The sequence below is a fragment of the Cervus elaphus genome, chromosome 5, assembly GCF_910594005.1.
Source record: "Cervus elaphus chromosome 5, mCerEla1.1, whole genome shotgun sequence".
NCBI lineage: Eukaryota > Metazoa > Chordata > Mammalia > Artiodactyla > Cervidae > Cervus > Cervus elaphus.
Window position 1 is genome coordinate 9,227,078 of NC_057819.1, and position 13,438 is coordinate 9,240,515.

Sequence of the window (13,438 nt, forward strand, 5' to 3'; positions counted from 1 at the left end):
GTTCTTCCGTCTCTGAGTAAACGGTTTGCTGAGAAATCGGCCGTGCTGGCAAGCCTGTAGGAGTGGCTCTCCCCTGGCCCGAGGCATCGCGTTGTGTTGTGAGCTGCACCTGAGCTAAAAGCAGACCCAGGAGGCCAGCCATTTAGAACCCTTTTTGGTGCTCCGACTTTCTCCCTGAGCCTAATCGTCCGCCAGCCGCATGTGGTTAAAACTTTCCGCAGCCCTGCCTTCCCATGGCCTGGACTCTTTGTCCAGTCTAGGAAGATTTTGACCGAAGTTTCTTTTCTTTTCTTATTTATTTGGCTCCACTGGGTCTTAGTTGTGGCATGCGGGATCTTTAGTTGCAGATATGGAATCTAGTTCCCTGACCAGGGATCGAATCCCGGTCCTCTGCACTGGGAGCTTGGAGTCTTAGCTGCTAGACCACCAGGGATGTCCCCTAAAGTTTCAGCCTGAAACAGTTTTTCTCTGGAGAACTGAATGGTATCTTAAATGGTGCATGTCCAAGAGGATGAAATGAAATAAAAGTCCCTTTGTACTGAGAAGGGCCCTCTCCTTAGCTGGAGCATGTCTCACTGTGATTCTTGACAGTGGAGTGGTACCCCCTTGTCTCACCCACTGGCTTTGGGGAGGCGTGCACGAGGGGATGCCCTTGACACTGAGGCTGTCCCAGTGGCTGGCCGTGGGCCGTCCAGGAGAGCTGTCATCCTCGTCGCCGTAGTTCTGGTGAAATGTCCTGGCGCTCCTTGTGTTTGTATAAGACACCTCAGAGCCGACAGGATTCATCTTCCAGCCCGTCGGCACCCGCCCGCCCTGCCCCGTTAATTCCCGTTGTTTTCCCCTGGTGGTGACAGAATTAGCTACATCCATCTGATGGCCCACTTTCGAATGCACACGCAAATCAAGAACCAGACAGCTGCCCTCATTAGTGGCTTCCGTTCCATCATCAAGCCTGAGTGGATCCGGATGTTCTCGACCCCTGAGCTGCAGCGACTCATCTCTGGGGACAACGCCGAGATCGATCTGGAAGATCTGAAGTAAGGAGCGAGTGCGGGGGGCAAGGGTGAGATTCTTAGGTCTCCCAGAAAGCACACTGCTCTTTCACCGGGCTCCTTTTGGAGGGTTCTCAGGGTCCTGCCTCCAGAGGGATTCTTCCTCCCTGATCTCGCCTTCCTTGTGAACTGCTTTGGAAGAAAACCTCAAAACCCTTGTCTCCCTGGAGACTGAAAAGTGGAAGCAGAGTCTGAGGCTGGGGTGGGAGGACTCTCCGAAGTCCTGGGAGATAGTGATTCAGGGTCTCCTGTCAGCTTCTGCTGAGGAGGACCAGGGCCTGCCACGCAACACTCTGCCCATTGGGCTTTCGGAACCAGGGGTTACTAAGGCATGAACTTCTGACATAAGAGCAGTTGGTCGTCACCCAGGCTGGGCAGAGTTCACTGTGCCGCTTGTCTGAATTCCATGCCTGCCTGTGTCTGCACGCGCCCGGCAGCGTGTGTGGCTGAGCCCTTGTCTGCATTGTTTTCAGGAAGCACACGGTGTACTACGGAGGTTTCCATGGGAGCCACAGGGTCATCATCTGGCTCTGGGATATCCTGGCCTCTGACTTCACGCCTGACGAAAGAGCCATGTTTCTGAAGGTAGTTTATACGTTACCTCTGCATTCAGGGGGCCATCATTCCAGAAGCTAATTTTCAGGAGAATCAGTTTTTCCAGGGACTACCCTCATGATCCAGTGGCTAAGACCCTGTCCTCCCAATGCAGGGGGCCTGGGTTTGATCCCTGGTCAGGGAACTAGATCCCACATGCCACAACTAAGATCTGCTGCAGCCAAGTAAATAAAAATTTTAAAAAATCATGCCTATTGAAAAAAAGAGAATCAGTTTTCCTAACAGGGCCTCTTGTAAGCATCAAACAGTCTCTGCCAACATACAGCACGGCTCGCCCCCCTCTCCTAGAAAAAAGGAAAGCAGATCTCTCCTAAGCATGCACTCACGCCCCTCATGGCGGGCGAGTTTGTGTCTCTGGGTGGCCTGTCCCCGTACCTGCAGTTCCTCGTCCTGGGCTTGCCCTTTTCTGTGGCTGCAGACAGTTGAGGAGGGGTTGGGGGGCGGCCCCAGAACTGTCGTACAGGAGAGGACATGCCTTCTTTAGATGTAATGATGACAGAGTCCCGCAGCTGCCCCTGCCCTCCGATCCTCCTCCCATCCTAGGAGGCTGACCACGCCTCCCTCCCTGGACCAGCCCTGGCTGGCTTCGGGCAGTGGGCCTGAGCAGCCCGAACTGGGGGGGGCACAGACTCTTCCTACATCTGTCTCCACATCCTTCAGACGGATGGAGTCACACAGTGCCCGAGACCTGGTTAGATGGGGTCGGGTCCACAGTGGACTCAGCTCAGGGTGGAAATGCTTCTAAACCAGGTCTGTTGTTACAGTCTTTCTGGTGGAAAACACAGGGTATTAGGCTAGTAATATATCTTGTCAATAGTTTTTGTAAAAACGGTTTTTGAAGCACAACATACAGACTTTTTGGACGGTCTCAGGACTCTCACCACCATTTATAACATTGTTTAAATGGAAGCCTTTGTCTTCCCAAGCACTCATCTTGCCGTGGAGTTTTGATACCCAGCGCAGCTCTATCAGTAGCAGGTCCCTGGAGCCCCTTGAGAAGGGAAAGTGTTGCACTAATGTTGAACTAAAGAAAGCAAAGGGATTCTTAGCACTTCCTGGGCAGGGGTAGCCGTTGGATTTCTGGGCAGGTCGATGCCTCTGTCCAGGTAGGACTAGTCATTTAGAGAAATGACTCGGGAACTGCCATCTGAAAGATGCCAGGAATTCCAGGGCGGCAGCGGGGATGCGAGGCTGGGCCCACAGCCCCCACTGGGGGCGTCCAGTACCTTGGTCCACCCTCAGCCTCACTGGTGCCCGAGGCCAGGTGTTGGTCAGCCTGCTGAGAGCCGGCCAGGGGCCACGCTCATGGGGACAGCCCTGCCACCAGCAGGCCTCATGCTGGCGTGCCTGAGCTGCCACGTGGGCAGGCAGGTGCCGAGCGAGCGAGCTGTTGGTGGTGTGACGCGTGTTTCGGAGCCTCAGCCCTCAGCTCAGCGGGCCCCCTGCCTCCTGCCTCCCCCTCCGTGGTGCTGTTGCGTGGTCTCTCCCCCAAGGACAGCGTCTCCCCACTCTGACCGCCGGCCCCGCCTTCTGTTGCAGTTTGTGACCAGCTGTTCCCGGCCCCCGCTCCTGGGATTCGCCTACCTCAAGCCTCCTTTCTCCATCCGCTGTGTCGAAGTGTCGGATGATCAGGTATACCATCGCTGGGGTAGGGCCAACCCCCCCGGGGGTCATCTGCTGGGGCCCACCGACCAGGCAGGGCGCTCACCAGGTTGTGTCTACAGGGCGGGCTGCTCGGCGCCTCGGTGCCCCAGGCGGTCCCTTTCTCACGACTCCCTCGGGAAGGAATACCTGTGGGGTGTTTCCGGTAGTTGTGCCGCCCGGGTTCCAGGTCTGAACTGCAGTGTGAGAGAAGGGTTGGGATGTGGGCTCAGGAATGGGACAAGTGCAGGCCTCAGTCCAGTTCCTTTACCTGCCGGCTCTGCACACCTAGGCCAGCAGCCGCCTTCCTCCCCTGCAGAGGGAGAGTGGACGCCCTTGGGGTAACCGCGTTCCGTGTGCCGCCACCTGACCCATAGTGGGTGCTCAGGTGGTGGCTGTTGTTAGACGTTTCTCACCTCCGTGAAAACCCAGGGGTCTCTGAGTGGTTGCTGCTCTCCAAGATGCCCTGTCTGCACTCTGCGCCCTCCTCTTAGGTAATCCCAGACAACTTTCACCCCCTTACTGAAGGAAGGCTGCCCTGAGTTACAGTCTGCGCTGGCAAGATCAGGGAGGAAATGCTAGGCTGCATTCAGAAGTGTTTTGTTACCAAAACATGTGGACAGTGAGTGCTCCAGCTCTTTGAGAATTGGTTCACTGATAGTTAGCGGGTGACCAGAAGGCCCTGTTTCCCAGAGCTGCTTCATGCAGGCCCCTCTGTGGGGGACCTAAGGAATCAGGCTTGCTTCCCGGGCACCCATCTCTCCAGTTGTCCTCGGGGGGACCAGCCCAACCCTCTCCCAGGGCGGCGCCCCTTCCAACCCAAGGCTGTGGGCTATGCTTGCAGGACACAGGGGATACCTTGGGCAGCGTCCTCCGGGGCTTCTTCACCATCCGCAAGCGGGAGCCAGGCGGCCGCCTGCCCACCTCCTCCACCTGCTTCAACCTGCTCAAGCTGCCCAACTACAGCAAGAAGAGTGTCCTGCGGGAGAAGCTACGCTACGCCATCAGCATGAACACGGGCTTCGAGCTCTCCTAGCCCCCGCCGTGCCGACTCGAGGCTCCCAGGCAGCCTCGGCCCTTCTCTATAGCCATGAGATGCCCCTCTGGCCTCAAGAACTTGGATTCACGTGAGGACGCGACCCAGCGCTCTCCAGGTGACACTAACGGGAAGCGGGTGTTGGAAATAAACCTCCAGATTCGGCCATCATCGGTCCCTCTTTCCCGCTTTCCAGGGGCCTCACGCCCGGGCCTGTGACCGCAGCCGGGCTTCTCTTTTTGATAGTCTGGTCTTTTCATGAGTGTTTCTGGTCCTTAACTTCCTGAGCGAGCCGTGCATGAACAAGTCCCAGGAACCCCCAGGCTCCAGAGTGGTTTTCAGGGCATGGGCCTGAACCCACCAAGCCGACCAGGCGGGAGATGCTTCCCTTCTGTTTCTGAAAATTCTCTACTCAGGTAAGGCCTCTCCAGCCTCTCTGCACCCGGCAGTCCCGACCTCCGGCCCTTCCGCAGCGGCCTCTCTGCAGCCAGCCAGGCCCGCCAGCTCCCAGGGCAGCAGAAGCACCTGCCGGGGAGACCGTGGGGCACCGGAGGCTCGGGGTGCTGTTCCCACCTGGGAGCCCCGTGTTCCCGCAGCAGCAGTCCCCTGCCCACTGTCCCCTCGGGGGCTCCCGAGTCCTCAGCGGCCCACTCCCGTCTTGGGCACTTACGTCGGCATCCTGAGCTTGGGAGAGAAAACCCGTCGGCCCTTAAGAGCAGCTGCTTCCAGTGGGCGCTGGCTGCTTGTCCGGCCACCCTTACAGTCCAGTGAGGGACAAACACCAGCTGAAGGTCCCTGGCCCGTCTGGCAGTGGCTTCACTCCGTAGATGGTAGAAGTCCTCAAAACGTGGGTCTTGTTCCCCGTCCTTCCTCAGCACCAGGAGCCCGGGAGCCCTTGACGCTGACGGGGGCTCACGAGGCCGAGGAAAGGTGAGGGCACTCCAGGTTGGTGTTTGGTGTTTCGCTTCGTTTGCTCCTCCAACCCATTGCACTCATCTGCCTTCACCTTTGTCACGAGAACTTTGCTCCAGATCCAGGGAATCGAGGCAGAAGCCATGTTAGTGTCTGTCTGGACAGCCATGCACCCTCGCCCACCTCACCGCCTGTCCCGGCCACCCAGACTGAAGCCAGATGAGAGGTCAGGAGCGCCCGGTCCCTTGGCCCTGCGGAGCCAGTGGAGGGCATGCCACATAACTCTCCTCCAAGCAGAGAAAAAAAAACCCTTCCAGAAAGAACCTTCATGTTGGCGGCAAAGCAGGCAGGACCTATCTCCGTGGCCTCTGGCAGGGGGTCTCAGCTGGGTACCGGCGTCCTGCCCAGGCCCAGGCTTTTAAAAAACAGAGCATGTGTTTTACCCTGACAGCAAGGAATCTAAGGACAGACAGGAATTTATTATTTAAGATATGTTAGTAACCTCAGATTCTGTGGACTTGCCACTGTCTAAACACTCAGTTCCTTTGAAAATCTCTTCTAAATATATGTGTTGTGCTCTGGGCAGGTGGGTACATTTATGCTGGTGGCTGAAGGATTGTCAGCCTACATGAAGAGGTTTGATGTGTGTTCCCTAGGAGTCGGCCAGGGTGGGATCACAGAAAGTGGTTTCTATGCATCAACGTCAGCTTCGCCCTTTTGATGAAGAGGGGTAGTTTGTAATTTCATTTAATTTCCGGCTGGCAGTATTGCACTAATGAAGCCCTGAATCTGTACTTTTCTAGCTGGTGTTCACAGACACCATGATGGCTCTTGATGGCTCTAAAAAGTTGTGGGGGGTGGGGTGGGGTTGTTTTCATAGATAACTTATGGATTAAAACATGATCAAAGACTTTATTAAATTTGTATTTCAGCACACAGTGGCTGTGTTCTGCTTTTTTTCCCCTTGGTCCGTGCCTGGTGGCATATGGGATCTTAGTTCCCTGACCAGGGATTGAACCTACACCCCCTGCAATGGAAGCTCATGAGTCTGAAACCACTGGACCACCAGGGAAGTCCCTCTGTTCTGTTTCTCATGTCAGGAAGGCGCGCTTTCGGCCGAGTACCTGGGCAGCTGGTGATGGGGCATCTGGGGCTTAAAGAGCTCAAGGCTCCTGGGGTGGGAAGAGGACCCAGGACGAGACGGCGGACAGCCGAGGCCACTGCCTCCCCAGAGTCAGTGCTGGTGGAAGGTTTGCTCTACAAAGAGAGTCACCTTTCAGACAAAGTTCAAGTCCCTCAGGCACCGTCCATGTCCCCCACCCCCACCCCACCCTTCTCACTCACTATCCAGTGGCATCCCCACCCTGGATCACACGTCTTACCCGGTAACATAATACGGTGACAGGTGTCTGTTGAAAAGAATCCACATAATTTGATAATGCTCAAACTGAGATTTTCTAGCTCCTCTGGGTGTGTTCAGCTTTCCTCCCTTACCGAAAGTTGCAGTTGCAGGACACACCAGCCCTGTCTCATCCTGTCACACAAGCCCAGGTTTACACTCAGCAGAAAACCCATCTCAACCCTGCCCGTCTTTCCAGCTCCTCCCGGGAATTGTCGCTGCCTCCCTTGGGCTGGGAGCACCTGAGCATCTGAGCATCAGGAGAGGTCTTAAAAGCCTGACAGCTGGGCCACCCGGCCTCCCGAGAGGAATCTGGGAGTAACTCTGAGAAGGGGCTGCTCTGAGGCCCAGACAGGAACTGTAGTTCTCTCCAGCCTTCGGAGCGTGGAGTCAGAATGAAACAGCTTCCTCATTATAACCCACATGATGGTTGACATTTGTTGCAAACATGCTCTTAACAGGTCACAGCTGACTCCCGAGTCCAGCTGAGTGCAGCTCTTAACTGAGGGCGCTGGAGAGACCTCGGCCTTCAGAGCATCTGGACCTGGGTTCGTGTCCAGCTCTGCTGCGAGGCTGGGGGGCAAGGCCCTTTGCTTCTCTGGGCTGCCATTGAATAAGAAGCAAGGCACCCTCCCCTGGGAAGGAGAATGAGAAGTGCATCCTCTCCAGAGCTGTTTCCTGCTGATGTCAGCAGGACCCCCGAGGATCTCCTGCTGGGTTCCGGGCTCAGCCCCCAGGGTCACGGCTCCTTCTCTGCCAAGCCCCGACCAAGCTTCTGTGCACTCAGGCCAGGCATCTCCCCAACCCAGGACTCACAGCCACATTCCTTTCGTGCTTATCTCAGCCCTTGGGAATTTGGGGGGACTGGGGTGAGTCTGTGGAATTACAGACCTTCTACCAAGAAACCAAATGGCTGGCATCCACTCCGTGACAATAGAAGCAGTCCTGCTGAAGATGGGCCCCGGAGGACCCTGCAGAGGAGCCAAGTCAGAGTGTCACGGACACTCACCTGCACATTGAGTCCCTGGGGGAGGTCCTACTTCCGCAGGTCTGGCTGGGGCACCGCACCACAGACCACGCTGAGGAGCAAGGGTCAGGGTGCTGTCTTCCACGGCCCAGCCATCAGGTGCACCCTGACCTTGGCATCAAAAAGGGGCACAGATCAGCTGAGTGACCCCAGGTAAGTTTCTAACTCCGTGAACCTTCTTGCCTCGTCAGTAAAATCGCCCCAGTAATAGTTGTCTCTGTCCTGAGAATCTCACAAACGGGAAACGGGCTGTGGGCTCACAGGACGGGTGCTGGGCCCAGCCCAGCCGCCCACTGGATGCAACCGATTTGACCACCTCCATGAACCTCTGGTTCCTTCTCCAAGAACTGGGCGGAGTGAGGACTCCTTAAAGCGCATCTTCGTGGTAGCAAATAGTGCACGGGTCAGATAGAGCAGTTTAAGCAGGGAAGGGCCAATAAAGGAGGCGTTTTTTCATTTTCACTTGGAAAGAGGGTTTCCTCTTTTTTCCTGGAGACGGGAAGGGAGGCATCTGGGGCAGAGGAAGCAGCCAGACCAGAGGGGTGGAGGTGGTGGGGGGAGGTTGGAACACATCTGTCAGCAGGGACAGGAGTAGGGGCGTCGTGCCATGAATGGTGATGGTGGTAGCTACCTTCGCCCAAGCCCAGCTCTGCGCTCAGCCCGCTGCACAAGCAGTCACGTTGCGTCCACCCAAGGACCCTGGGCCCTGGACGAGTCACTGCTCGGTTCTGCAGATGAGGAGGACACAGGTTCAGAGAGGTGGATTCACTTGCCTGAGGCCACACAGCTCAAAAGCACGGGAAGTGGGATTTAGCCCTGCGTCTGCGTGGCCAGGGAGGTCCCCCTTCCACCTCCACGGGCCCTGCGGCCACAGGGAAGTGTCCACACCAGACACCCTGTGCGGTGGGGGCTGCTGGGGGTGGGAAAGCCAAGGGGGCTAAAAGTCATGGGGTGCAAACAGCCCCGGGGGAGCTTCAGGAGAGGGACCTCCAGCAGCAGGAAGGGGAGCCTGAAGGAGGCAGAAAGAGACAAGTCGGGGGGCACAGGGACGCTTTGGCCTCCATGGTCCTTTCCCCTCCCCCTGGGTCTGGCCACACTGACATCCTGCCCTGCCCGTGGCCCACCCAGGGAAAGGGGGCGCCACCCACGTGGGGCAGTGCAGGGCCACGTGAAGTCGGCCCTGCAGCCTGGGTGGTGTCGTCCCCATTACAGAGGGTGCCAGATGGGCCTGGCAAGCTGGCAGGTGTCCCAGCCCAGGAGCTGGCCCGGGGAAGCCAGACTGCCAGGGAGTTCAGGCCAAGTCCATTCATCCAGCAAATATTAATAGATACCCAGGACCTACTAGGCTCCGGGCTGGGCTGGGCACTGGCGGTTCTGGTGGAAGAACGTGGACACCACCCTGCTTTGCAGCACTCACAGTGGGGTTGTGGAAGAGGCGTGTCTAATCCGAGGAGACCTCGCACAGGTTGGCGGCTGTGCCTGCCTGACCCTCCAGCGTCTCTGTTACAGCGTTAGCCTCATCACTCTTCGCTCCTGCTAGGGGTTTAGTGAGACATCCAATCACAGAACTACCTCTGCTTCCTTGACCCCTCCCCAAAGCACCCAACAAGAGCCCGAGTCCTCTAAGTTCTTTCTGATACCCGCTCCCTGCATCATGTGCTCACTCTCTGCAACGAGACAATATGCCCAACTATGGGTGCAATCTTAGCGGTCTTTGGCTGGAGGGCACTGTAAATCAGAAACCCAAAAGTGCCCCCCTGAACAAAGCTTTTGCCTCAGCCCAAGGAAGCAGCTTGTAGAACCACAGCCTCTGCCCCCAGGAGACCTGCCTGCTGGGTGATGGAGGCAGGAGGTTGGAGGTGGGCTGGGGCGGGAGGCATCAAGCCATTTCTCACCAGCTTTAATCTTAACTTTGCATGTTTTAATGTGAAATGTAATTACAGATTCTAAATTACAGTGGTGCGCTCGTCAGGGCTGACTAATCAATTAGTCAGATTTATAAGGATCTCGTTCTCGGAGATTCTATGACCCTTGATGTGTTGTCTCAAAGCCCTGAGAAATCCCTTTCCTGCCCTTTTGCTTTCTTGGGAGCCCATAGGGTTGGGAGAACCCTAAGGCAGCCTGAAGATCCATACCTACCTCTGAGGTCCCCACACTTTGGAAATCTGTGAGGGCTTTGGCCCAAGATTCAGAAATGTCAAACACACACGATTTATTCCATTACCTCTGTAGCAAGTCATGGCAGACATTACTAATGGATTACCAAACTCGTTCCTGCGGAATCTGGATCCAGCTTCAGGTTCCTTCTCTCCGCAGCCCCTCAGGCAGCCACTGCTGATCAGTCGGAATTGGCTTTGTTTCTTGCCGTCTCTGGGATAAGCCCTGTCTCAGCAGAACAGAGTTGAAAAAAGGAAGCTGGATTCTGCCCTGGAAGGCCTGAGGTGGAGTGCTGGTTTTTCCACTTGCTGACTGCAGCACCTAGGAGTCATTCCTCTACGGGTCAGGGCGCCAGCTTGTCCAGGTGAACGCAAGGTGATAACGCGGGATGAAAATGCACACAAGATGATTGAATGTGGAAGTCTGCTGTCTCCTCTCAAATTCTGTACAAGTCAAAGATGCAGCAAGCAACCGAGGAGAAAGAAGGATGCCAGTGTCCTGTGAAAAGCTGGCGTGATGCCCCACCGGGGGGCCCTTCAGCAGGGCTGTGATCATTTCTCTTTCCTCTGCCGTCGTCCTAGAATGGAAGCCAAGCGTCCACACACAGGCTGCATGGGGGGCGGCTGCTCTCCAGACAGCCAGCTGTCTCCAACAGAACAAACTCAGAGCACAGTCTCTGGGCTTCTAGTCTTTGGAGAGGCCCTGTGGCTTTGGCTACTGGTGGCTGCCCTCCCCTGGGGCTGTGCTCTTGGCTCTAAACATCCGAGGGAGGTAAATGACTTATTATAGGCAGGGAAAGCAGTTGTCAGTTTCCTTACACTTTTTAAATTATGTTTGTCACACAAGTAAGCCTCTGTTAAATCTAACCCAAATTCATCATAAAAAAAAAAAATTAGAAAATTCATACAAAAATGAAAGCTAAAACCACCCAATAATCCTGTGATTTAGAGGTAAGTGTTATTAACGTAGGGCTTCCCTGGTGGCTCAGACCGTAAAGAATTTGCCTGCAATGCAGGAGACCCAGGTTGCATTCCTGGGTTGGGAAGATCTCCTAGAGAAGGGGATGGCAACCCACTCGAGTATTCTTTCGTGAAGAATTCCAAGGACAGAGGAGCCTGGTGAGCTACAGTCCACGGGGTTACAAAGAGTCAGACACGACTGAGTCACACACACACACACACACACACACACACACACACACACACACACATTATTAACATATGGAACAGATCCTTGCATTTTTTTTATACTCTAGTATATTTACACTTATATATCTCTCTTACAGGATTTCGATCATTCTATACCTCTCATTTTATAACTTGGGTTTTTTTTTTCACTTAATAGAGTGTGAACACTTTTCCATAGTAATAAAAGTATAGGTACCTTCCTTTTCAGTAGCTTATGATATTTCTTACAGTCCTTTACTGTTAAATATCCCTTCTTGAATAATAAGCTCCCTATTGTTGGGCATTTGTTTCCAATTTTTCTCTTTAATGAGCAGCAAGCACTGAAAACCGTCACCAACAGCCACCCTGTGATTCCACTGATGAATCTCTTTCCTTCGGAGAAATTCTCAGACGTGGAGTTGTGGGGCCAGAGGGACACACATTTCCACGACTCGGATAGGCGTTGCCAGAGCGCCCTTCTGAGAGGTCGAACCTGATGCCACCCCCCAACAGCGCCGAGTCAGCGTTTCTCTCTCCCCGCTGATGTCTGCAGGTGGAGATCCACAGGCTCGGAACTCTCTCCAGCTGTCGGTCCTGCAGCCAGACCCCCGAAGGCCCCAGGACTCCAGTTCCTCTTCTCCCAATCCCCTCCACCCAGTCACCCAGGGCATCCAGTCACCAGGCAGGGCCAGGGTCCCGATGCCACCTGGCGCGGCCCCCAGCAAACCCCAACCCCGCTCCCCTTCCACGTGGGCACCTGGATACCTCTTCTCAAGGCCCGCAGCCCCCACCTCTTGACGGGACAGCGAGCTTCTGAGTTATCGGCAGCCTTATTTCCCTCTACAGCTCCTACGGAGTTAACAGATGTACGCACGTCTGAGGCAGTCATGCGGTAAGAGACTTTGGGGCCAATCCTTCCCGTTTTGACAGTGTGTAATCGAGGTAAAGCCATAAATTTTATAAACAAGAATAAACGACCCTCAGCAACATATGTCTGCTCGACCCTTCCAAGGTGATCATAAATAAAGGCACCTGCTCGCCGGGGAGGGGTGTGGGTACCACAGATGGCCAGAGTCAAGGGCCGGAGGGTCTCTGCCTTGGGAGCATCTGCTGGGGGGAGGAGCCCCCCACCCCAGTCCTGAGTGGACTGGACACCTTTCTGCCATTTATTCAATCTCTTCCCCAGGCTGCCTTTGCCCTGGTGTACCCTGAGCTGGCCTGTGTCTCACCCTTCCTCGGAGAGATTGCTTGAAGCGGGGTCCTCCTGGGTTTATGGTCCCCTCTTCTCCTCCTCAGGGCTTTCCTGGTGGCTCAGTGGTAAAGAAGCTGCCTGTCTAGGCAGGAGACACAGGTTTGATCCCTGGATCGGGAAGATCCCCTGGAGGAGGAAATGGCAATCCACTCCAGTATTCTCACCTGGGAAATCCCCTGGACAGAAGAGCCTGGTGGGCTACAGTCCATGGGGTCCTAAGAGTCAGACACGACTCAACAACTCCTCCTCCTCTGCCCAAGTTATCACACTCTCTGTCCCAAGAGGAAACTCTCGCGGGAATCTGAAGACCAGTCTTCTTGTCCAGCTCTGCTACTGCCCACAGGGAGTCCATGGGTGGCGACCCCTTAAAGCTCTCCCTGACCTGTGACCAGGTCACCTTCCTTTGCACTTTGGCCCTGGTGCTCCTGGAGCCACGTCCCCTGGCGGACCCAGCCCCTCCAGGGGGGCCCTGTCTCCCACAGGCTCAGGACGTCTAAGCAAACCAGAGATGCTGCTCAGTGGTCCTCTGGGCATCACCTGGGCCAGAGCTATTGGAAGTGCTTTGAAAAAGGATAAACACTTGATTCGACAATAGCTACATTTTTTTTTTTTTTGAGCTGCAGTCATGTGCCACACCCATGCAGGCCCGTGGGCATATTTCCTGAACCCTTGGAAGCTGGTATCATTATTCCCAAAGATGAAAGTAGGAAAAAAAAAAAAAAAGAAAGAAAGTAGGAGATGGAGGCTCAGAGTAGAGAAGTAGGTTGCAGGATTTTCTCAAGGTGCCTCAGCTTGGAAGTGGCAGAACTGGAACTTGAATTCAAATAGTAACAATCAACTATAATAACAGCAGCTAACGTGTGACAGGGGCACCCTGAGCAGTTTAAACATTGCCTCATTTATCTCTCCCAGTGGCCCTGTGGGGTAGATATGCTTCACGTTCCCATTTTACAGACGAAGAAGCAAGTGCCAGGAAGATGGAATGACTGGCCCAGAGTCGTGACGCTAGGAAGTGACAGACTGGTCTTGAACCCAGGTCTGCCTGAAGCCGATGCCTGCGCTGAGCGTTTGACTGTTGCTCACACCCGCATGCTCCTTGTCACACCTCTGGGGCTCCACACGGCTGGCAGCGAGGCCGATGAAGCAGGCAGCCCCGTGCATGGATTCGCTCCTGCAGCGAG

At 55.1% G+C, this 13,438-nt stretch overlaps 1 protein-coding gene across 7 annotated transcripts in view; it reads left to right on the forward strand.

The window, feature by feature from the left end:
* The window catches only part of UBE3B (ubiquitin protein ligase E3B), a 48,423-nt gene extending 42,233 nt beyond the window's left edge, over window positions 1-6,190 (forward strand). For all 7 annotated transcript variants that reach the window (XM_043901556.1, XM_043901554.1, XM_043901557.1 and 4 more), the window contains 4 exons: window positions 855-1,037; window positions 1,526-1,637; window positions 3,207-3,299; window positions 4,153-6,190. In XM_043901556.1, coding sequence (XP_043757491.1) covers window positions 855-1,037; window positions 1,526-1,637; window positions 3,207-3,299; window positions 4,153-4,344 — 580 coding nt within the window. In that variant the 3' untranslated portion in view covers window positions 4,345-6,190. The remainder of the gene's footprint in view (window positions 1-854; window positions 1,038-1,525; window positions 1,638-3,206; window positions 3,300-4,152) is intronic.
* Window positions 6,191-13,438: the final 7,248 nt, after the last annotated feature.